The sequence below is a fragment of the Artemia sp. Qi Xiang Cuo genome, chromosome 12, assembly GCF_049724085.1.
Source record: "Artemia sp. Qi Xiang Cuo chromosome 12, ASM4972408v1, whole genome shotgun sequence".
NCBI lineage: Eukaryota > Metazoa > Arthropoda > Branchiopoda > Anostraca > Artemiidae > Artemia > Artemia sp. Qi Xiang Cuo.
The window spans coordinates 20,823,770-20,850,028 of record NC_142805.1 but is presented as its reverse complement, the minus strand read 5'-3'; the positions used below and the strand labels follow the sequence as shown (position 1 = coordinate 20,850,028).

The following is a 26,259-nucleotide window of genomic DNA, read 5'->3' as shown; positions in this document are numbered from 1 at the left end:
TTTCCGAAATATCGAATTTCTTACAAGTGAATTTTTGAATATTCTTAAATTTTCAGGGGTAGTCTTACCATGGAGGCAGATGAAACAGACACTTCGCAAAGCGAAAAAAACTTTGATATCTCCGTCTTTGGTTTATTATTACTAAAAGATGTCGAATCAATCATTTGGCGCATGAAAGCTTTAACCTATTACTAATGCGCGAGAAAGTCCAGCCCCTAAGCGAAAGCTACTGGCTATGAGAGATACCTCCAAATTAAACATGAAGATCTCAATTTTCGAAACTGCCCTCGCATATTCAAGAACTGTTTCAAGTGTACCCGAACACATTCTCATTTTATCCCTGAGGGATATTTATCCCCTGAGCAGTGAAGATCTAAGATAGTCTAATCTTAGTTGTGAATCTTTTTTTTCTAAATTGGATACTTTGGAAATCTTGAAGTATTTAACGAGGCTATTAGTGATTAAGCCGGAAATTAAGGATTTTAAGATTAAGTTGTGTGTAGTCTATTTTATAATATAGACATCAAAAAGCAAATCTACAGAAAGCGTTCAGCATAAATTCTAGCTTTATAAAACTGGATAAAATATAAATTACAAAGGTTGTCAGAATTTCAAAATATTTCTGCTAAAGTTAAGTATAGTATAGGACACTTCACGGTAATTGACATCACTGTTTCAGTTTATTCAAAAACTACTTCGGTTTGCGCATGCTTGTTTTGGAATAGTATTGTGCCAAGAGTGATTTACTAATTTTTGGCTACCGTTTTATAAAGGATAATAAAGGCCCAAAAATTACACTGTCACAAGAAGCACCATCAACCCTGGACGCAAACCAGCGTTCGTCATGCGCAAGAATGGGAGGATGGCTAGGGGAAAGCCATCACCATTGGCGACATGGCGCAGGAGCAAGGGGAACCATGCCGTTTTTTGCACTAGATAATACATCTTGGCAGGTAAGATCTTGATTTTCAAATCTTTTTTTCTTTAGCTAAATCTGGCGATTTTATAGCCATAGCCGTCGTATGGTAGGCAAAAGTTTTGTTTCTGTCGCAAATTTAGGCTCCATAGATTTCTGATTTTTTTTTTCTTATTAATTCCTTGCCACAAATAAAGTCCTATGAAAGAATTATATGAGTGTATCCCTACGTGGGGTATCAATTTTAATTTTTGTCTTATATAAAAATAAGGTATAGCCACAAATTTGCCATTTTTATTCAATGTCCTGGCAAAAGTTAAAAATGTGTCATAAGATTTATTTTTGCGGTGCCTTTGACAAATAGGAAAATAAGAAATATATCAAAAAACAAAATTTTAAAGCTGCACAGCCGTCATAATTTCTTTATATTGAATTGTTTTTTTTTAATTCTATAATGTTACGGAAAGAGCGAGTTAACATCAACTGCAGTAATTAAAAAGTATTATGTAAAACTTTTTGTCAAATGATTGTATAACCCATCCCTTTAAAAGGAATATACTCGATGTATGGAGCTAATCTGTGCTCTTGTACCTTACTTGATTTTCTAAGCTGCAGTTCTATTTTTCTAAAATGGGTTATGTCTTTTTTCTCGAAACGTAGAAATAGTTTGACTTTTGAGCTTTCGATATAAACTCTGGCAATCTTACCTTGAAGGCTTTCCTGGGTAGAATTCTACTTCAGCTACTTTTGGCTATCTTGGAAAGGGGTTATGTTAGGAAAATTAAACCTTCAGGGATGGGTCTACAGGCTAAAGTATGTCCCGGAAAGGTATTTTGAAGTACATACCTCCACTCCTTTTCACTCTAGAAGGTCCAGAAATTTGCCTACATGACAGGTAGAACCTGTTGAAATTTTGACAAAAATACATTTTACCTTAATTTTCAGTTATCAGTTTCTTTTTCTCTGGCTTTAGTGTTGACAAAGCAATTACTGATATTTGTGTAGAATTCTAAGCCATATCAATGTTGTCTTTTTTTTTAATTAAGGAAAAATATTTGCATATATTTAAAACCTTATAAATTGGGATTGAGCAAAGCTGAAAACAGTTTTCTTGCAGCCTACTTCATTTAAGCAGAACATCTATTTTGCAAGGTTTCACTTTTATGAAACACTGATTTTTAAAGGTCAAGACCCTCTAGAGGAAGAAGGAGTGGAGGTAGGTACTTCAAAACACCTTCCCGGGACATACTTTAGCCTGTAGACCCTTCCCTGAAAGTTTCATTTTTTCTAACCTAACCCCTTTCCAGGATAACCAAAAGTAGCTAAAGTCGAATTTTACCTCTTTCCTATACAGACAAATGTTCGTCAATAAAATCAAAAACTCGATTTTTTTCAGTTTTTTTGCTGTTTTGCAAAATGCATAATGTGTCGTATACCGCCTTTCGAGCTACTTCTGGAGACATGTCCAATCATGAAACCACATAGCAAAGATAGCCTAAATCCACTTCCATTTTTCAAAGCACTTTTCTCCGAAAGACAATTTCGTTTTAACATATCCTTTTCCAGACACGTTTTCGTCTCAATTCTGGCAAACAAAATTGATATTCAATCACGTGTGGTCATCCTCCAATTTCATCTTTCTCACGGTATCCGACCGCTACTTCACCTTCTTCTTGTTTACATATTCTTCAACTTTTGCGCTAATCCTCTCTTAAGTCAGGTGGATTTGTTTCTTTTCACATCATTAATCAACCAAGGGTCATAGGGTCTTCTTATTATGTCAACGAGGGAGAGACACGTGCTGAGCTTGTGACAGTTTATCAGTGTTTTTAATTATTTGGTATTAGTGGAAATAAGACCTGGGTGATTGATGAACTAAGAAGAGACAATATAGCACATAGAGAGTAACCTTAATCTAGTGGTTCCTCGATGTTATTTTATTAGAGATACGACCTAGTTACCAAACTTCTGATTTAGGAGTCATTCTCAAGAGGATCTGAGGTGGATGAAAATCATCTACCCCAAGAACCTGTGCTTTCGAGCTTCATTCATAAAACATTCGTCCTCCTTCTGTCCATCTCTCGTTGAACTGGACGAAACACTCTTGTTCAGCTCTGCTTTGAGACCAGAGTATAGTTATGTGTGGTGTCAACTGGAGGGGGTAGGGGCACTCTAAATTGTTTTGATCACCCCTCTATATTTTGACAAATATTTTGTTTTTGTGTTTTCATAGAAAACAGTTTTTTTATATTTTTATCGAAAATACCTATTTTGGTATTTTTGTTGACACAATAGAAATACAGTAAAATTGCCCCAATCTCTAGATTCTGGAGATCATGACCCCTTACATTTTCATGAATTGGCACTGCTGAAAGCTTAGCTTGTACAGAAGTTTGGATACAATTGATAAAATTAAAAAAAAAAGAAGTCTGAACCATTCGGGAATTTGTGAGACATAAAAATGTCGATGAACAAATCCTCCTATTTGTTGAAGGAATGGTTACTTTTAGGGAAGAAGGGAGTTAAATAGGAGATCATCTACCGTTCTTGTGAAAATCGGGACTTAAATGATGACGCGTGTTTTTGGTTAGGTGAGATGAATGATTTAGGGTTCAGCAATTATCAATACAATACGAATCTTTGCTCTGACCTGGCCTTTACTCAGTAACTCCGATTGGGGGTGGAACAGGGGGATGAACTTGGCCTTAAATTCCCCCCCCCCACCTAATATTTAGTAAAATACTTTTTTAGTATGTTCATTGAAAAATGGCCTTTTGTATTTTCAATGGAAACTCTGAAAAATTAGAAAAGTGCCCCTTGCCCCAGATATTGAATAGTACATTTTTGACCCCCTCCCCACGCTGAATTCAGTGAATTGGCACTAATGGCTTCACTGCCTTGTTCCCTTGGTATCAAACAGATACGGCTAAGCCAGCAAAATTTGTTTGGCACCAGTGGTTTCTAAATTTTCTCCCAAACCCTCCCCTTGGGTGGTTTTTAGCAGAGCCTCGCACTTTTGAGATGCAGGGACACCTGGAATAAGTACATTTATAATGAAACTGAAGGGAAAGTTGAAATCGTACGGCAGTCAGTATGGATCGGCAGAATGCAGCATCCTACCCCCTCCCACAAATTACCGACATTTGCTCAATACTTTCCACATACTTCGCCAATTTTTACGTTTTTAAGTTGCCAATATCACCGACCCGAAACAAATTATTGAGCTCCTGTATCCAAGTTGCAAATTTTGGGCTGAAAAGGAAATCCTTTGTGGGTGTTAACAATATAGAGGTCTATGCAAAATATCCAGAAAGTAAATTCTTACTGGATATTAACAAAATGTGCATGTTTTTCTGCGTATTTTACATTTTATGAAGGGGGTGAAGGGGGTGGTCACACAGCTCCTATCCTCTTTTGGGTGACAAAACAAAACAATATCCAAGGAGCTAAACATCTGAAGCTTCAATGCATTTAATAGCCTATTTCGTAAATGTTTTTGCGTTTATTACGCTACTCCCCCTTAATAAATTAAGAGGATGAGGATGAAATGGGAATCCTTTTCCTCCATGTCCTCGTTCCTACATCAGAACATATGTAAATCATTCCTATATGTGTACATATTCCTATATATGTACATTATTCCATATGTACATCATTCCTACAGAAGAACATATGTTTATAGAAACACTAATAAAGTGATAGCGAATTATACACGCTTGTAGAGTGACAGAGTGCCATTGATACTACTACTATTTTTTGGTCGCAAGAGAAATAGAAAAAAAAAATCTTGAACATCAAAAAAGTATATAGCCTACACCTTTTTCTTTTTTTACATTCTCTGGAGGATGGGTGGGCCACATGCTCCTCCATTTCTCTATGCTAAACATATTTTCCAAGAAGCTATATTTTTGAAATTTAAGCGCATTTATTAATTTATTTCATACTTTTTTGCGCTATCTTACACTACTTCTCCCTCCCATTAATAAATTTCTGAGTCCATTTCTACGTCTAGATGAGCATTCAGAGAACCACTAATAAATTGAGAGTGAATTATAGATCCTTATAGAAGCGTTTTCCAAACTGGGAGGCGCGCCTCCCTAGAGAGGCACAGACTAGTCTAAGGGAGGCGCGAACATTAGCCAGGATTGACAAAAATCAAATGAAAATCAAAACTACGCAGTCGGACAAATTACCTTAATCCTTTCTTGATGAACACTCTTTCAGAACGATCTTTGCGATTAATTAGTTTCTCAGATGCGCGCTACAAAATTCACTTTACAAGTAGATGAAGGAAAATTCTTTTTTTAGGAATTTTTAGGAGAAGGAATTGATGCAGACAAAACCGCATATTTAATTGGATATTTTCGATGTGCTGAAGAAAATAAGATAACTGAAGATATATTTTTTTGGAAACTCATTACTAGCAAAGTCACAACCAGTAAAATCCATACCACATCCAGTATAAAAAAAATATGAGAAAGTACTTAAAGACGTATCTATAAAAATAACAAAAACCATAAACTGCATAAAAGAGAGTTTATTATAAGTGAAATTATTTACAGATAATACCATAAGGGAAACATAGAATAAAAGAATAGAATAATTAGAAACATAGAATAGAAACATAAAATAATAGAATAAAGGGAAACATGGAATTAGGGAAACGGAATAAAAGCATAGGGGCCATAATTAGTTGGTTTATTTGTACTAGTTATATTAATATATATTAAATAGGCTGTGAATTAATAATTTTTGTCCGTTTTAAGTTTCAACCTCGCCCTTTACTTCCCTCGGAAAAACATTATTTTTTTAAATTAATTATTTACAAAGCTGTGTGATAATATGGGAACTATTTACACCTCCGTTTTGTACTATTGTGAAGAATGCTGGCTAAATCGTGCCAAAGTTATTCAGAGGATACAGGAACTCAAAGTGGAAATTGCAATTTTTGTTGAAGAAAATGAAAACGATGGCGCAAGTTTGATTAGGTAAATTAATCATGGTAATTTAATTATGAAACTGACATTTTTAGTGGATATTTTAGGAAAATTAAGATTTTTGAATAAATCGATGTATAGGCCGAAGATGCATCTGTTGATTCAAAAAGATAATGTGAAAGCATTCATAAAAAATAGGGTACTCTTGCATTATATGGGCCTTTACAAGGAAACCAGTCACGAAAAACCTATTTTGACGGGTTAACGGCTATAGAGTAATACAATGATAGCGTGGTTTTTATTGCGTATAAGATATTTAAACGTTGTTTTTTGGGGTTTAGGGGGGGAAGGTACCTAGGTTAGGTAGGTTAGGATAGGTTACGTATTTAATATATGCTATACTTTACCCACTCACCCACCCCCCTAATGTGCAAATATATAGCCCAAATTTGTTTCTTAACTATTATATTCATCATATTTTATTTCTATTATTATTATTCATCCTATTTTATTTTATTTCATTAGAATTAACCAAACTTGTCTTTTTAGAAAGGCCCATATAATGCAAGAGTACCAAAATTAAAGCTATGAAAGGCAAATTTGTGAAAAAATAAGTTTGACATGCTTCCACTTTTAAATTTGTGCACCCAAGATAACATAGAAGCCAACAAAAATCCATTTGTTAAACACTCGGATCCTCTGTTAATTAATTTATCAAATTATTTTCATGATCTTGATTTTACAAAATATTGATTACAAAACTTGATTTAATTAGCTTGTGATAATTGTTTAATATGATATTTTTAGAGTGTACCTCTAGTTCAATTTGGCTAGATATTAAAAGTGAATATAATATCTTGTCAAATACGGCTTAAAAAGCATTGATGTCGAAACAGGATTGTTTGTATTAGCTGAAATGAAACCCAAATATCTTGTTCGTTTGGTTGTAGAAAAGGAGGTTCATGCAGTAATCTCATCATTGACACCAATGACACAAGTTACACATAATTTTGCAAATTATGGGCAAGCAGGTCCATCTCATTAAAAGACAACAACATAAAATTGCTATTCGCTTTCCTTGTTTGTAAGAGTTTGTCTTAATAAATTTTGTAGTACTAAAAGTTTTCGTGTCTGTATCATTTTCTACGTAGATCACGATCGTACGTGCGTCTGAGCGTGTTTCTCGGTCATCCCCTCTGTGGATGCCCACGCGGCTACCATTGTTGAACCTGGTTCGGGATTATTGAGTCCTCCATCCGAAGGACGTGGCCAAGATAGCTTCATCTCTTCGTCTTAATCACTTCAGTAATAAGCGGCTGACCAGTTCTGCGGACCTCAATGTTGCTGACTCTTTGACGCTAACCGATATTCAGCACGCGTCTCAAGCACATACTTTCGAAAGCTGTGAGTCTTTTCTCTGTCCCAACACCTAGTTTCCAGCACTCACTAGCATACAATAGCACGGACAAAACGTTGCTATTAAGAAGTCGCAGCTTTAGTGCAAGCGAGTACTTCTTTGATTTCCATACTGGCTCAAGTTTGTTGAAAGCAGCGTTTGCCATGCCAATTCTTTTCTTGACCTCATTTTGCACCTCTCCTTTGTAATCGACCCAGCTTCCAAGGTACTTAAATTCATGGACTTGTTCGACTCTATGATTTTTGTGCAGGAGCTCGGCTGGCGAGCCTGACGTTGCCATTGATTTATTCTTGTCTATGCTGATGTTTAGGCCAGGTTTACCGAGGCTTCGTCGATGCCCTATGGGCCTCAGATGGCTCAGGAGGACCTAAGTAAGTACTAAGTAGTAAGAATTATTTTCTAAAATGGAAGGGAGACACCATACGATCACCATTTTAAGGGAGCCCTGGTAAAATGAAGGTTGGAAACCGCTGCCTTATAGCGTGACAGATTGCCATTGCTACGGTCACAGTTCTTTGGTTTCAAGAAAAGTAAAATTTCGCCGAACATTACAAAAGTATACTCCAAAACTAAGTACTACAAACACTTTTTTAGTACATTTTGCATTAAATGAAGGGGATGAACGGTGCCACATTCCTCTTCTTGACATTTTGGTGCTAATGTGAAAAAAAAAGTTTTCTAAAACCTTTTATTTTCGAAACTCCACTATATTTATTTGTCTATTTCTTTTGTGTTTTTGCATTTTCCTATACTGCCTCCCTCAATAAATTCCTTGGCTCGCCCCTATATTCAGAAAACTTTTAAAGAAACATTAATAAAGTGAAGGTAAATACAGGCTTGTCAAACAGTCCTTGGTAAAGAACAAGCGATTCAATCCAATTGTAGCAATAGCCGCAACAATAGTAACAGAATTTTGGTAACGATAGATAAAATTAAAAAAGTTGGATTTTTTATGTCAATTCTAAATAAACAAATTCATTAAGTTTAATGTTGCCCATCAAAAGCAACGATCCTGAGATAATTTGCGTTAATTTAAAAAAGGGGGAGGGAAACGTCCATAAAAAGCCAAAGAATCCTGATGAAAATCACACCACCAGATTCAGCGTATCAGAGAACCATACTGTAGAGGTTTCAAGCTCCCATCTACAAAAATGTGGAACTTCGTATTTTTTTTTGCCAGAAGAAAGATCACGGATGCGTGTTTATTTGTTTGTTTGTTTATTTCTCTTCTTCCCCAGGGGTGATCGCATCAAGTCAATGGTTCTAGAAGACCGGGAGAGGACATATTCGAACAAAAATAAATTCTAGTCTCCTGTTTTTAGTAAACAAAAAGACTGAACGGCACTTAGTCCCCCTCCCACGCCCCTTTTTCCCCCAAGTCATCTGATGAAAATTTTCGCATTTTTAATCTAGAAGGGGGCAAAAAATCTATGGGGGGGAAGCAAATGTCACCTGTCCTTTAATAAGTTCATGAGTCCGTGCTTACATCTAGATAAATGTTTAGAGGACCGCTAATAAAGTGAGAGGGAATTATAGATGCTTGTAGCGTGACAAATTGCCATTGCCACGGTAGACCGGTACCCTAAGAACGCCTCTGTAGTGAGTAATGGGAATACTTAACATTTTGATGAAGAACTTTATTGACACTTTAACATATTAACTCTCCTTTGAAATAGGAGTTATCAATTATTACAAATTCATACGGTTCATCTCAAAATTTATTCCGCCTTTACAGCTAATAAAGGAATCCCAGTGCGGAGACGTTTTAGAACTTGAACATTTGCATAAATCCAGATTTGAGTTATTGAAATGTTGAACAGTGAATTCTTAGAATATCTCTGCTGTTAAAACAAAAGGGCATATTGTAGACAATGATAACCTTATATTTATGTCAAAAAGTTAATTTTGCACTTTCTCACAGAGACATACCAATAAGAGAGGAGACCTTGATACCCAGCCCTACCCCCAAATCCTAATTCTCCTAAATTTTTGGGTATTTTTATTCAAATTATGAAAAAAAATAATTTTTACTATTTCCTCCCTCCCTCCAAGCAATCTTGTGTACGTGTATGTGATTAGGGGGCTTAAACCTCTTCAATACCACCTGTTTAAGTGAAAATAGGTTAAAATGTGTAGATGATCCCCAATGTCCAATATGTCCTTCAAAATTCAAAGCCACTGTTCCAAGGCCGTATTTTGGGGGTTAGTATATTTTTTTACTCATTTTTTTAAGTGGGGGGGGGGAATAAAGTGTAAAAACTCATAATTTTTTTTTAGCTTATATACATTTTTGCACATTTTACGAGTCGAACAAAAACCCCGGGGGGTCTCAAACGCCCTGAATCTCCTGGATACGGCCTTACTCTGTTCTGAGGACTGTTGGCTGTAGACTGATTCTTTATTTTTTTAGCAGTCCGACAGTTTTTCTTTTGTACATTTTTCTTCTTTTTTTTTTTTGCAGTGAAGACTACTTTGGAAGACCCTTACTCAAATTAAATTAAAAAAAACAAGTTTTTTTTAAACTGAAAGTAAGGAGCAACATTAAAACTTAAAACGAACAGAAATTATTACGTATATGAGGGGGTTCGCCCCCTAGTCAGTACCTCGCTCTTTACGCTAAAGTTCGAATCTTGTTCCGATTCTTTAAGAATGACCCCTGAATCACAAAGGCCATTTAATTAGAATAGATAACTCTTTTGAAAGTACTAAAAAAACTTAAGCGTAAAGAGCGAGGTAGTGACTAGGGGGTGAACCCCCTCATATACGTAAAAAAATTCTGTTTGTTTTAAGTTTTAATGTTGCTCCTTACTTTTACTTAATTCGTTTTATTTAATTTTATTAGTGTTTTCTAATGCTAATTTTCTGGCAAAAATACAAAATTCCACAATTTTGCAGATATGAGCTTGAAACCTCTACAGTACCGTTCTTTGATACGCCGAATTTGATGGCATGATTTCCATTAAGATTCTATGAATATTAGGGGATGTTTCTCCTTTTTTCGAAAATAAAACGAATTTTGTCAGGCTAGTAACTTTTGATGTGTAAACTTAAACTTTATAAAACTTATATATTTAAAATCAGCATAAAAATCCAATTCTTTTGATGTACATATTGGGATCGAAATTCCGATTTTTTAGAGTTTCGGTTACTATTGAGTCGGGTCACTCTTTACTTACAGTTCTTTACCACGAACTATTTGATATCTACTTAACTTTTTATTGCTATTACTGGCTGAAAATTCTCCTCGTTATTTTTCTCGTTATTTATATTTTTTCTCCCTTTGCTTTTTATTCGCTGTTCGGTGAATTTTATCCCAACATAAAACAATATGAATATCTTGCTTGATACTCATGGATGCGTAGTGACAGTGGAGGACACCTAGACGCAAAAGGTCAGGCCTGTTCCTATTACCACCACCTCCATGCAGGCACGTACGCTAGAGGTTTTTTTTTTGGCGGACCCAATATAAAAAATGATTGGCTATTTCAAATAATAATTGCCCAGAATTTCGAAAAAGTTTTGGATTTTTGGGGTCGGAACCCAAGCCTCCTTCCCCAGTGTGAATCCCTATCCACCTACTAAAACTTAATAAATGAAGTCCCAGGTAAAAAGAAAATTAATTTCTGTGAAAATGAGCTTAAGTTTTATGAGTGGAGCTTTGAAATTCATGTAATAATAATGCTTCCTTCATTATTTTTTTTAATTTTGTATAAGTGATTTTTAACCATTTTAAATTTATTTCAATTAAAATAAGAACATGAAGTTTTTGAAGGAGTAGGGATTCAAGCAAAAAAGACATTCGTTACCAGGCATTCCTGTTTTTCTTTTAACTCGTTTTCTTTTTGTTTAATACACAAGAAAATCTGAATGAAGCTAACTTTTTTTTTTTTTTTTTGGTTTTATTTTTTTTAGTCAAAAAGACTTGTTACCTTTTTTGGGTTTGAACATATTATAAAAGTGTGGTTTTCAGCCTATGATGTATTTACAAGTAAGGAGGCATTTAGCTTTGACTACCCTAAAATCCAACGAATTACATGAATGTCCTTAGCAATTTTGGTGTCTTCTTTTAATTATTATGCCCTGTGCAGCTGTTGAAAACTCCCTCCCTCCAAAAATCTCCATACGAGCCTGATCTGAGAAAGTCACAGGGCATTATTACTAAATCATTTCGGGGCTCTTACGAAGTAATATAAGCTAATTACATAGAATTGCATAACAAAGAAATTTCCAATCCATCTAAAGAATAATAACAGAAAGAGGTTTCTCATACAATAACACAAAAATTTATTGTTATTTTATGTTTACAATATAACTTAAGCGACAAGATTTTCTTGAAACCATTCACCGCTCATTTGGTCTCAAAATTTCACACGGTATCATCCCTAAGCCGTTTTGGGACTTTTTCGAGCCAAAATAAGCTAATAAATTGAGTTCCATAACAAAGTAAGAAAGTTTTCAATCCATCTAAGTAATAATAATATAAATAGATTTCTCATATACAAAACACAAAAACACGTTGTTACTTTATATTTACAATGTAACTTAAGCGACAAGATTTTCTTGAAACCATTCACCTATCATTTGGTCTCAAAAAGTCGCACGCTATTATCCCTAAGCCGTTTTGGGACTTTTTCGAGCCAAAATAAGCTAATAAATTGAGTTCCATAACAAAGTAAGAAAAATAAAAGTTCAAATAGGGATAAAATTCTTTTAATAGACAGTGATGATGTTAACAGTGATAGAAATTCACAAATATACCAGATATTTTGGTCACATATACAGTGACCGTCATCAGTAGTAAAACTAAAATAAAACAATTTAAAACAAAAGTTTATATACTAAATCAAATACCACTACATATTATTTAAATCTCTAATTCTTTTCAAAGCAAAGGCGGAAGCTATTCTCTTTGACCTTCTTGGATTCGTCTCATTAGCGTTCAATGATATAACATTTGGACAAAGGTCAACTCAATTGGGTAAATTGAACTTTACTCTGTCAGATTTTAATAAATTATCATAGAGTCCAGCCCATATTCACTTGTATCCCGATTCAAAGCAATATTCTTGAATAAGATTTTCTTTATTTCAAAAATTTCACGAAAATTTTGCTTTAAACCCCGATCCCTAGAAATCAAAGAGACATTCTCGAACAAAATAAAGTGGTCTGGAAAATTAAAAATATGTTCTGAAAGGGCTGAAGTGAAATCTTCAGACTTAGAATCTTGCTTTAAAGCCGAAGAAATAGAATCTTTGTGTTGTAATAATCTCATTTCCAAACTCTGGTTAGTACGTGCCACATATGAGCTTCCGTAAATACATGGGATCTGATAAACCCCACTTTGTTGCCCCAATGAAGTTAGATCCTTCCCAGAATTTAGAAAACTACCCAAAGTATTATTACTATTTGAAGCTACCCTTAAACCATTGCTTTGTAAAATTCCTTAAAGTTTTTCACTTAGCCCGGGTACATATGGTTAGGAACAAAAAATATCCCTCTCCCGAGTTGGCTCCACGACTTCCTTAGAAATCTCTAGAAACCTTTTTCTTCTTTTTGAAAAAGTCTGGTTAATTAACAATTCTGAATACATTTTACTTATTAGTAATTTCTTTAGAAGAGAAAACTCCTCAACAAATTTTGGAGAGCAAATACTAAAGATCCGATCAGTTAAAGAACAGATCGAGCCAATTTTTACTTGATGAGCGTGACCGGAACTATAAGACAAAAATCTATTATTATTTGTCGGTTTTCTGTGAATTTTAAAATCCAGACTATTTTGATTTTTCAAAAGAAGAACATCAAGGAAAAGAAGTTTCCCATTCTCTCCTAATTCGACAGTAAACTTTAAATCCCCGCCCAAATAATTAAGAAGTTTCAAAAATCCTTTTAATTCCTCCTCTCCATAATCCCATACTGAAATTATGTCATCAAAATACCATCCCCAAAAAATAGGTTTTAGAAAATATGAATCTAACGCAGTTGTTTCAATATTCTCACAAAAATATCAGTTAATGATGGGGATAAAAGGGGCCCCCATAGGTAAACCATTTATTTGTTCGAAATACTCCCCTCTAAATTGAAAAAAATAACAGAACTTATTGCACAACCTTACTAAATACATAATTACAGAAACTTCCAAATCTGTTTTGCCACTAATCAAATCCAAATTTCTTAAGAGCTTTCCTTCTAGAAGAGTTTCGGCTGCTTCTACATCAATATTTGTGTACATTGATACAATGTAGAAGCTTGAAATCAAAGAATTCGAAGAAATTTCTACTGTTTTCAGTTTTTCAACCAAATTCGAAAAATTCTTAATAAACGAAATTTGTGTAGACAAAAGTGGTTTACAGATTGACACTAACCATTTGCTCAAAACACTTGTTGGTGACCCTGTGCTTGACACAATTGGTCGTAATGGTAGGTTAGACTTATGAATTTTGGGAAGTCCGTATAATTTAGGGCACAAGGAACTGCGTGGCAGGCATTTGTAATAGAGTTAAGGTGTAATTTTTCCTTCATCCTTTAAGCACTTCAATTCTTTCTTAAACTTATTTGTAAAAGAGTCTGTTGGATTATACAATAACTTCTTGTATGTTTTTTCATCATTTAGTAAATTTCTTAATTTTGATTCGTAGTCCTCAGTATTCATCACAACTAAAGTGTTACTCTTATCTGCTTTTGTAATGGTAATTGAACCATCCTTTTTCAAGTTTTTAAGAATTCTTATGTCTTTGATGGTCATACTTGGATATTCCGGTTTCAACACAAAATTAGATAAAGTTTTCACGGTAGAAGCTCTTACTAAGCTAAGATCTTTTATTAGCTTTACGTTTTTATGCAAATATGTTTCTATTGAAGATATAATGTCTTCCACGGGGACTTTATCCGGTTTAAAACAAAATTTCGGACCCTTTTCAAGCACTGATTGTTCTTGTATCGTTATTAAATAAAAAAAACAAGTTTTTTTAACTGAAAGTAAGGAACGACGTTAAAACTTAAAACGAACAGAAATTATTCCGTATATGAAGGGGGCTGTCCCCTCCTCAACACCTCGCTCTTTACGCTAAAGTTTTTTTATTGTTTAAAAAAATAAGAGTTGTGAGAAAGTCAAACTTTAGCGTAAAGAGCGAGGCGTTGAGGAGGGACAGCCCCTTCATATACGGAATAATTTCTGTTCGTTTTAAGTTTTAACGTCGTTCCTTACTTTCAGTTAAAAAAACTTGTTTTTTTTATTTAATTTTTGAACGTTTTTGAATTAATGCAGGTTTTGATTTTGGCTCACCGTACATGAATAATTAAAACAAAATTTGCATATTATATTTGGTTAAATGGCTTTCTCGAAACTTGTTTAATTTTATTTACGAACGTTTTTATTAGTAATAAATATACGTAACTTAGAATTAACTTACGTAACGAACTTCTATATTCATAAATTTTTAACACGTATATTAGGGGGTTCGCCCCCTAGTCAATACCCTGCTCTTTAAACTATAGTTCGAATTTTTTTTCCAGTTCTTTAAAAATGACCTCTTAATCACAATCAGTTGATCAGTTGAAAAACTTGTTTTTTTATTTAATTCCTGATCTTTTTCTTTAATAATGCTGGGAAATCCGGCGCCCCCTTCATAGCAATGTCCCTTCCCCCATGAAAACTTCCTTCATGGAAAGATCCTTCCATATAGCCCCCGACCCTCTCCTTCCCCCACCTACCAGAAAAAATCTCCTCTGAAAAAGTCTGTATACTTCCCAATAACCAATACTATATGTTAACATTGAGTAAAGTTCATAACTTTCAGCCCTCCCCCTGGGGACTTTGGGGGATCAAGTCATCCTAAAAGACATTTTTATCATATTTTCGACCATGCTGAACAAAATGGCTATCTCAAAATTTTGATCGGGTGACTTTGGGAAAAAAATGAGCGTGGGAGGGGGCCTAGTTGCCCTCCATTTTTTTTGGTCACTTAAAAAGGGCACTAGAACTTTTAATTTCCGTTCCAATGAGCCCTCCCACGATATTCTAGGACCACTGGGTCGATACGATCACCCCTGGTAAAAAAAAAAAACACACAAACAAACAAACAAACAAACAAATAAACACGCATCCGTGATCTTTCTTCTGGCAAAAAATGCAAAAATCCACATTTTTGTAGATAGGAGCTTGAAACCTCTACAGTAGGGTTCTCTGATACGCTGAATATGATGGTGTGATTTTCATTAAGGTTCTATAACTTTTAGGGGGTCTTTCCCCCTTTTTTGAAAATCAGCCAAATTTTCTCAGGCGCGTAACTTTTGATGAGTAGCACTAAACTTGATGGAAGTTATATATTTGAAATCAGCATTAAAATCTGATTCTTTTGATGTATCTATTGGTATCAAAAACCCGTTTTCTAGAGTTTCGGTTACCATTGAGCCGGGTCGCTCCTTACTTACAGTTCGTTACCACGAACTGTTTGAAAGTTCTTGATGAAAAATTAACCACACCTGGTCCTAGAATTGACGAAGGTATTACCGCATTATTTGTTGATAATTTTGAAAATTTTTTTAGCAATCTTTCTCTGGAAAGGCGAAAGTCATGATTGAAGTGATTTTTTCCTGTTTGTTGAATAAAACAAAAGTCACTTACATTAACCTTTTTTGATATAAAATTTTCCAGGGAAAGTTTATCTCTCACTATTAAAGCTCTTTTTCGACTTTTATCCTTAATAATGTGATTTAAAGCCTTGAAATGTAAGCTTCGTTCAAACTTTTCTTCCTTGAAAGTGCCCAAATGTAAATTGAATTTTAGTGAAGGTGGTACAATTCTCATCTTCTTACATCATAGAAGAAAATCCTGTTGGTTGATAACATTTGCATGTTTTTTCTGAGTGTTTATATATTTATCCACAATTTTGGTCAAATCATCCCCATAAATATGACGTAGATAATTTCGGAGACCACACTGCCTTTCCGTGACGATAAATAAAAGTTCAAATAGGGATAAAATCCTTTTAATAGACAGTGATGATGATAACAGTGATAGAAATTCACAAAAATACCAGATATTTCGGTCACATATACAGTGACCGTCATCAGTAGTAAAACTAAAATAAAACAATTTAAAACAAAAGTTTATATACTAAATCAAATAACACTACAAATTGTAAGAAAGAAAGAAAGAAAGAAAGAAAGAAAGTTTTCAATCCATCTAAGTAATAATAATATAAAGAGATTTCTCATATACAAAACACAAAAACACGTTGTTACTTTATATTTACAATGTAACTTAAGCGACAAGATTTTCTTGAAACCATTCACCTATCATTTGGTCTCAAAAAGTCGCACGCTATTATCCCTAAGCCGTTTTGGGACTTTTTCGAGACAAAATAAGCTAATAAATTGAGTTCCTTAACAAAGAACTAAGAAATTTTCAATCCATCTAAGAAATAATAAAGAAAGAGGTTTCTAATATACTAAACACAGAAATATGGTGTTATTTTATATTCACAATGTAACTTAAGCGACAAGATTCTCTTGAAATCATTCACCTCTCATTTGGTCTCAAAAAGTCACACGGTATCATCCCTAAGCCGTTTTGGGACTTTTTCGAGCCAAAATAAGCTAATAAATGAATTTCAAACAGTTCGTGGTAACGAACTGTAAGTAAGGAGCGACCCGGCTCAATGGTGACCGAAACTCTAAAAAACGGAATTTTTATACCAATAGATACATCAAAAGAATCAAATTTTGATGCTGATTTCAAATATATCAGTTTCATCAAGTTTAGTCTTACCCATCAAAAGTTACGCACCTGAGAAAATTTGGCTGATTTTAGAAAAAAGGGGGAAAGACCCCCTAAAACTTATAGAAACATAATGAAAATCATATCATCATATTCAGCATATAAGAGAACCCTACTGTAGAGGTTTCAAGCTCCTATCTACAAAAATGTGGAATTTTGCATTTTTTGCCAGAAGAAAGATCACGGATGCGTGTTTATTTGTTTGTTTTTGTTGTTTTTTTCCCCAGGGGTGATTGTATCGACCCAGTGGTCCTAGAATGTCGTGGGAGGGCTCATTTGAACAGAAATTAAAAGTTCTAGTGCCCTTTTTGAGTGACCAAAAAAAATGGAGAGCAACTAGGCCCCCTCCCACGCTCATTTTTTCCCAAAGTCACCTGATGAAAATTTTGAGACAACCAGTTAGATTAGCACGGTTGAACGTACGATGAATCTGTCTTCTATGATGACTTAATTCCCCGAAATCCTCGGGGGGAGGGCTAAAAGTTATGAATATTACCCACTGCTAACGTGATTGCATTGGTTATTGGGACGTATGCAGATGTTTTCAGAGGGGATTTTTTCTGGTAGGTGGGGGGGGGGTCGGGGGTTATATGGGAGGATCTTTCCATGAAGGAAGTTTTCATGGGGGAAGGGACATTGCCATGAAGGGGGTGCCGGATTTCCCATCATTATTAAAGAAAAAGATCAGAAATTAATTTAAAAAAAAACAAGTTATTCAACTAAAAGTAAGGAGCAACATCAAAACTTAAAACAAACAGAAATTATTACGCATATGATTGGGTCCCCCCCCCCTAGTCAGTACTTCGCTCTTTAAGCCAAAGAGTTTTTAGTACTTTCATAAGAGCTATTTATTCTAATTAACGGCGTTTGTGATTAAGCGGTCATTTTTAAAGAATTGGAACAAAATTCGAACTTTAGCTTAAAGAGCAAGGTATTGACTAGGGGGCGAACCCCCTAATATACTTATTAAAAATAGATGAATATAGAAGTTCGTTACGTAAGTTACGTATATTTATTACTAATAAAAACGTTCGTAAATAAAATTAAACAAGTTTCGAGAAAGCCATTTAACCAAATAAAAGTATAATTAATATGAAAATTTTGTTTTAATTATTCATGTACGGTGAGCCAAAATCAAAACCTGCATTAATTCAAAAACGTTCAAAAATTAAATAAATAAAAAACAAGTTTTTTTAACTGAAAGTAAGGAACGACGTTAAAACTTAAAACGAACAGAAATTATTCTGTATATGAAAGGGGCTGTTCCCTCCTCAACGCCTCGCTCTTTACGCTAAAGTTTGACTTTCTTACAACTCTATTTTTTTAAACAACAAAAAAACTTTAGCGTAAAGAGCGAGGCGTTGAGGAGGTGACAGCCCCTTTCATATACGGAATAATTTCTGTTTGTTTTAAGTTTGAACGTCGTTCCTTACTTTCAGTTAAAAAAACTTGTTTTTTTTATTTAATCCTTAATAAAGAACAAAGAAATTTTCAATCCATCTAAGAAATATTAAGAAAAAGGTTTCTCATGTACTAAACACAGAAATATGTAGTTGTTTTACATTTACAATACAGCTTAAGCGACACGATTTTCTTGAAACTATTCCCCTAATTTGTTCTCAAGAAGTCGCATGGTATTATTCCTAAGCTATTTTGGGACTTTTTCGAGCCAAAAACACCCTAATAGATGGAATTCCATAACAAAGAACTAAGAAAGTTTTAATCCATCTGAACAAGAATATAAGAGAAGGTCTCTCAGCTGCAAAACACAAAAATGCATTGTTGCTTTGTATTTAAAATATGATTTTCAAAACAATATTTTCTTGAAACTATTCCCCCCTCATTAAACGAAACGTGCTTAAGGGAGCCTTTTCAGACGAAAAAACCTATATCATAGTTTACGTTGTTCTATTCAAGTAGGCTAATTACGCGGTCATTAATGTGTTGCCCAAGTGGTTCCCTTAGGGTAGGTTATTCTTGCTGTGAGTATCCCTTAGGGGGGCCACGTGCTTTAAAAAAGGATTTAATTAATGCGATGGCTATATTTTGCGTGATTTACTGCTGATAGTATCGGAAGCATTTAGACTCAGTTTGGTAAAAACGGCGAAGGATGTCAAGAGGTTAACGGGGGATATATCAACATGGAGGTCAGAGTGTGATCGTGCTCAGAGTTAATTACGTTTTCTCTCATTTAAGCGAAAACCCCATTTTGAATTTTTGGCTAAATCGAAAGGCTTCCTTTCAGATTTGTGAATAATTATCTGGCATATAATTGTCAATCTGGGGAGATTTAAAATTTATCTGGTATCCGTGAAATTGCATCCTTATGGCTTTGAAAGCAAACCATGAAATCTCAAATATTAAAAGGATTTTAAAATAGCTCAATAGCTGAGGGAGGCCAGAGAGTGAGTCTAGTTGGGTCTTAAATGCTAAAAAAAAACTCGGCATAAATCGGCTTCTTCAAACCCTCCAGGAACGGTTTGCTGCCACCCCCTCCCCCCACTTTACTCTTGAGTTCATTACTAAAAATAACTCGAAATTCAATAATTCTTTTTCGGGGGAGAGTCCCATAGCCGCTATGAAAAAAACTACATTGCATTATGCACCTATGACGTTTTCATTGCTACAGAGTGGATCTAGCTTCAATCCTCTCTCACCCATCCTCAGCAAAATTTATGTAGGTGCCAATAAAAGCTATAGGTGATTGAAGTTCAATCAAAGGAAGGAGGAAGGAAGCAGGAAGTAGGTAAAACGCATAAAGGAAGCAGGTAAAACACATAAAAACAAGAAGAAAATAAGAGTAAATGTAAAAACACATGTGAATTCAGTAGTTTTGGCCGGGAGGCTCCTTTCTGTGCAATTGACTGAGTTCAAAGCGAAATTCACTGTGTGTGTGTGTGAGAGAGAGCGAGCGGGGGGGAGGGAGATATAAGGATATCAACAAAGAGAGAGTAAAAAAGAAAAAAAAAGAGAGATTGGTTAATAAATTAATTTGTTTTATTTGCAAATTGGCATCAATTAAAGGGAGGGGGCAGATTTCACAAAATCCTTTTTTTATGTTGTTTCCATTAAAAAAAAAACATGTTTTCATTGAAAAAAAACCTGCTTCCCCTAGACTTTGAAAAATACAATTTTACCCCCCTCCCTCCAAATTTCGGGAATTGAAGGTACTGAAAACAAATACTACTCATCTTTCACCTGCAAGTACCCCCGTAATTGCGTCATGGTCAGTCAAACCTTGCCGTAATGAATTTATTAGAAAAACACGCACCCATAGGAGTAAAAACACATAGTTATGCCGAATATTAATCAAGGGGGGGGGGAGGGCTAGGGATAACTCATCTGCAAAGAGCAAAACTATAGATAAGAGACAGGGAAGACTTAAACGAGGTCCTGTATTTACTTTTAAAGAACAAAGGGGCCAGGGGCGAGAAGAGATTTGACAGTTCCTGGGGCAAGGGCTATGGCAAATTTCCCCTGAAACGAAGACACAACTCCATAAGTAGTATGTACTTAAAGAATTTGTTGTTCAAAATTTTGTAGCAGTTAAAAAGGAAAGATGAAATTTGACTTTTTGGATGAATTAAGTATATCTAAAAAAATCCCAATTAAATACTTGTGTTCATTTTCGTATTCAAAATAACTTTTCATCGCTTATACAGTAGAGAAAATCTGCACCACTGATTTTGAATTTCCAATAATTTTCTTCAAAAGTAATCGTGATAAATGAACAAGCAAGAAAATTTATGTAGAAGGAAAATTCAAAGTCAGATTTCTGACTTGGTAAAATTTAAAACGTTCAATCATTAGGTGTTCAAAACGCTAATCACTGTTCAAACTCTAAGTTCAATCAGTTTTTGCTACAGTTTCTTGGGCAGCATGCTCGTGTTCTGTTTAAAGTGGGTTAAACCTAATCCATAATCGAGAGTCTCACCAAGGGTAAGCGTTACCTTATTGCTATCATAGCATTTTGTGCTTTTTTATAACAAAATTCATAGAACATGGGTGGTAAAAATTTTGGGTCTGATATGGCACTAGTCAACTATTTCACCTGGACTTTCTCCTTAGATTAATGTTAATGGAATTTCACGTCAAAGGGATTAGCAGATTAGTTTTAAGGGATTATATCCCTCTGAACATCACTCTAAATAGACCTGCAGTGTCTTACAAAGTTGTTCTTCAAGTGTGAGGTGTCTTCTCTTGTTGGTAATCTGACTGTACCGTGCTTCTGTGTGTTTTCCGTATTGGCTTGGCAAAGGGCGGCACAAGCAGAGATAACCTGCCGGAGGGAGGGTAGTCGATGTACCTATAGAAAACAGCCTTGGCTCAAAATCAAATTTCTGACTACGGGGCTGTAAGGTTAGCCTACTAAACAAGCTACAGCTCGTCCTTGAAGCCCTATTTCGGATCCTACGGAGTAGTTCCAGTAGAGTTTTAAGAACCCCTACAAGAATTGGCCGTCTATATTCCATGAAATCCACAATCCATATTGCATGTACATCTATGTTGTCAAAGGGCGTATCTGTAATGTCTCAGGCTCGGCTAGAGGTATTAACTTGAAATTTTCAAGACAGGTTTAGCTGGGATGTTTGTCTCAAACAACAGACACTAAACTAATCCAGGTTGTCAAAAGCGCCTGTCTACAGTCTCTCATAAACGGAAAAGGATATCAAGTTAAAATTTTCCAGGAGTGTTGAGGAGACGTTAAATTAAACCAAAAGACATTACCTGCATTTAGGTGTCAAAGGAGCGTGTCTGCAATACCTTAGGACAGGAATGGCCATGGGCATCAAGTTGAAACTTTCAAGGAATGTTGAGGGGCTTGTTGGACTAAATTAAAAGACACTTAGTGTATCCAGGTGATCAAAATGGCGTCTCAGACATCTACTCAGAAACGGCTAAAAGTTTTTAATGTAAACTTTCCAGGAAAATTGAGGTGGATATTGAACTAAATCAAAAGACACTAGCTTCATCCGGTTTGTTCAAATACTGTATCTGGAAAATCTTCGGAACAGCTAAAATTACTAAGCTGAAACATCTAGAGAATGCTGATGGGGGTGTTGAACAAAATTAAAACTCATTCTGTGCATCCAGGTTGTCAAAAAGAAGTATGTACAATATTCCAGGAATGGCTAAGGATATTAAATTGAGACTTTCAGATAATGCTCAAGGGGGTACTAATCAAAATATCCTATGTGCATCCAGGTTCTTAAAAGGGCGTATTCGCAATAAATCAGCAGTGGTTAAGGGTATTTAGTTGAATTTTTTTGAAAATTTTGAGGGTGATTTCAAGATGAACCAAAAAGATACTGTATGCATCCAAGATGCCAAAAGAATGTATCTGATGTATATTAGGAGCAATAAGTGTATTTGGTTGAAATTTCCAGGTATTGTTTAGGGAGATTTTTAAATAAGCCAAAATACCCTGTATGCAGCCAGACAGTCAAAGGGGCACGTCTGCAAAACCTCTGGAACAACTTAGGGCATTAAGTTGATGCTTTCGGAGAATGCTGAGGAGGGTGATGATTATTGTCAAAAGTTCAAATGGGCAATACCTCAGAAACAGCTATGGGAGTACTGAAATGGAGTTATAACTATATTAACAGACACCATCTGCATCCAGGATGTCAAACTGACATTTCTAAAATATCCAAGGAATAGCTAAAGGTATTAAGTTGAAACTTTCAGTGTTAAATGGAGTGTTCAACTAAACCAAAAGATCCTATGTGCATCCTGTAGTCAAAGCATATATCTGCAATATCTTTGGAATGGCTATGGATATTAAGTTTAAATCATTAGTGAATGTTGAGCGTGACGCTGTGTTAAACCAAAAGACCCTATTTGTCAAGTAGATGCAAATGCGATACCTCAGAAGCGACTAAGGGTATCAAGTTAAAACTGCCGGGAAATGTTGAAGGGTATATTGAACTAAATCAAAAGACACCATGCGCATCCAGGTCGTCAAAGGGGTTTATCCGCAAAATATCTCGGGAACGGCTAAGACTGTTATGTTGAAAATCTCAAGGAATGCTGATGGGGGTGCTGAACTAAATCAAAAACCATTATGCGCATCTAGGTAGTAAAAGGGCGTATCTGCAATATCTCAGGCACGGCTAAGGATGGAAGCTAACAGCTTAAGGGATCCAGCTAAAACTTTGAGCGAGTATTGAAAGGGGGGTCGGGTAAATTTTAAATTTTTACTTGGAACACCAAGAGAAGATTATCAAGAACAATTAGAGTTGGAAAAAAATCTGACTACATCGATTTTTAGTGCGAAATATTTGTTTTTTTATATTGATCTGCTAGAAACTTCTGGCCATGAAGACACCTCAATTCAACTTTTTGAACTAAGGGAACCTCAATCGGAATGAAATCTTGTTGGATTTATTTTTTAACATTCTAGTTTTATTTTTTAGGCAACAAGTCGGGATTCATTTTTATAAATGTATCCCAAATGCATTTATTCAAACAAACAATTAGTCAAAATAAAATATAACACAATAAAGTGCTTATAGTGAAACCGTCGATCAATATTTGATAATGTTCAAGATTGTAACGTTATATGGGGTCGGCATGGCTTCAGTCTTACAGAAGGCCAGCAATTATGCAGATTTTCAATCTATTTATTTGAATAATATTCCCCCATACATCCAAAGTTCTATGCCATGACTATTATTAAGATTTGTTGCAAAATTGTGTCTGAAGTATAAAAAACAAGCTATAATCTTAATTCCTAAGTAGAAAACCGAAAAAAAATTACAATTATTCCTGTTATTAACAAAGAACAAACCAATGTCCAAAAATGAACAGAAATCGATTTTGGAAAAAAAAATTCTGAAAGAAATTTTCCAAAGAAAAGTAAAGAGCTATATTAAACAGACTAGGGAAAATAACAGTAAAATAATAATCAAATATAAAACGAAAAGAAATCACGATCATTGAGTAAACGAGACCTGAAATGAACAGAAATTACAATGAATAATCAATTCAAACTTAAAACGAACAAGAATTAACACAAACAAGGATAGGGCCAACGTCCCCTAAGCCTTCTAAGGACCAGGGCGTCATTTGTGCTTCACTTAAAACAAGCTATAATTAAAACTTTTCATAACGTTAATAATTCCAAAATGGCTAAGACTTTCAGGAATGCACATTATTATATATTAAACAGTAAGTCTACTTTCATCAGTTCTTGTCGGTAATCTTGGATAATATAGAGATTTTCTTTCTTTTTTTTGTTGATGATTTTGCATCGTCATTTGCAAATGGTGCTCTGGCCTTAAGCCCTATTCCCGTTTGTGGTAATAACGAAAAAACATCAGACAATTTAAATAACAAGTAGTCTAGAGTGGACTGAGCCCCCCACCTCCCTCATCATTCGTTCATGTCTGCCCTCCCACGCTAAGGGACCACATTCTTCTTCTCTATTTTAGATTCATATTTTTCTCTTTTCGTATTCCATTCCATTGGCGTACATTTCATATAAAGTTTCCTTTAACTGGCTTATGTCGGAACCACGTAATTTCTGGATTAATATGGAGATTCTAATTATTGGATTTCTTGCGTTGTCTCCTTACTATTCTTCTAAATTCTAAGGATCTTTTAATACCATTTTGCATATATTAAATGTCTTACCACTAATATGTGGTAATTTGTGCATTTAAGGGGAATAAACATTTATCGGCTTATGTAAAGGTATCATTCAAAGAGATTGTGGATATATATTCCAGTATTTGTTCCCTATTGTCGAAATATTCGACAATATTGTCAAAATATTCGACAATATTGTCAAAATATTTGGCAATGTTTTTGTCAAACCTTGCGATAAATCTATAGAAATAGGGAACAAATTGTCCTAGTATTTGTTCCCTATTGTCGAAATATTCGACAATATTGTCAAAATATTCCCTATTGTCAAAATATTTGGCAATGTTTTTGTCAAACCTTACGATAAATCTATATAAAAAGGAGAACAAATTGTCCTTTAGTAGCCTCAATAGACAAGATGTTTTCTGTTGGATGACTTAATAATATAAATTATCATACAACAGGAAAACACCAGAGTCATTTATATAAATTCAAATTAAAATCATTTAAATTAAAACTTATTCGCAAATAGTGTCTTCTTTTGTTTGTTAACCTCTAAATCTATTGGTACAAGAATGTCTATTCTAATCAATATTATTCTCCAATTTTTTGGAAAACTTCCTAAATATTTTTCTAAGTTCAAAGCATTAACGCTAAGTATATTTAGTATACCAAGCCAAAACACTAAAGAACAAAAATGAATTTGGTTTTGATTTTGTTAACTTAAGATTTACAGGTAGCTATGATATCATAAATAAAAGTTCCGTTTTATTTAAGTTACTATTATAAATGTATAAAATGTATAAATTATAAATGTATTACTGCTACTACTAACAACTCACCGCAGCACCAAGCTGCCAGAGGCCAACACAGATACGCACGCTCCTCCTCCACCCCAATCTATTCAAAGCCTCCCTTTTTACACCCGCCCACGAAGTTCCCATTTCCTTTAAATCTTTCTTTATGACGTCCTCCCACCCCACATGGGGACGACCTGCTTTCCGTTTAGCCCTAGATGGTTGGCCGAAAAGAACAATCTTTGGCAATCTGTCATCCTTCATCCGCACAACATGCCCTAGCCACCTCAACCTTTCTTTCATTATAGCCCTAGAGAGCGGTATTGAACCACATTTTTCGTATAGCCTATTGTTTGAAATACGGTCAGTCAGCCGGGTACCCAGAACAATCCTTAAGCAATTTCTCTGGAAAACATCTTGCAAATCTTCATCTGCTTTTTAGAGCGTCCATGCTTCAGAGCCATATTTGACCACTGTCATCACTGTAGATTCTAATATCCTAATCTTGGTTTGCAGACTTATCTTCTTATTCTTCCAAACTTTTTTTTAACTGGGAAAAAACACCCTGAGCCTTGGATATTCTATTTTTAACATCTTCACTGCTCCCACCGTCTTTACTAATAATACTACCAAGGTAAGTGAAGCTGCCCCCCCTGATCAATCTTATCATTACCCGACGTCACCTTTTTATCTTCACTTATTCCTAGCCTTAGTGACTTAGTCTTCCTAACATTATTTTTCAAACCAATTCTAGTACCCTGAACTCGCAAAACCTCTAAAAATTCATTCATTTCGCTCACAATTTCATCTAGGATGCTTAAATCATC

General features: G+C 34.9%; 1 protein-coding gene across 1 annotated transcript in view; it reads left to right on the top strand.

Annotated features, from left to right (window-relative positions):
- The first annotated feature begins 351 nt into the window (after positions 1–351).
- The window catches only part of TfAP-2 (transcription factor AP-2), a 193,631-nt gene continuing 167,723 nt past the window's right edge, over positions 352–26,259 (top strand). The window contains exon 1 of the mRNA XM_089097488.1: positions 352–953. Coding sequence (XP_088953614.1) covers positions 855–953 — 99 coding nt within the window. The 5' untranslated portion in view covers positions 352–854. The remainder of the gene's footprint in view (positions 954–26,259) is intronic.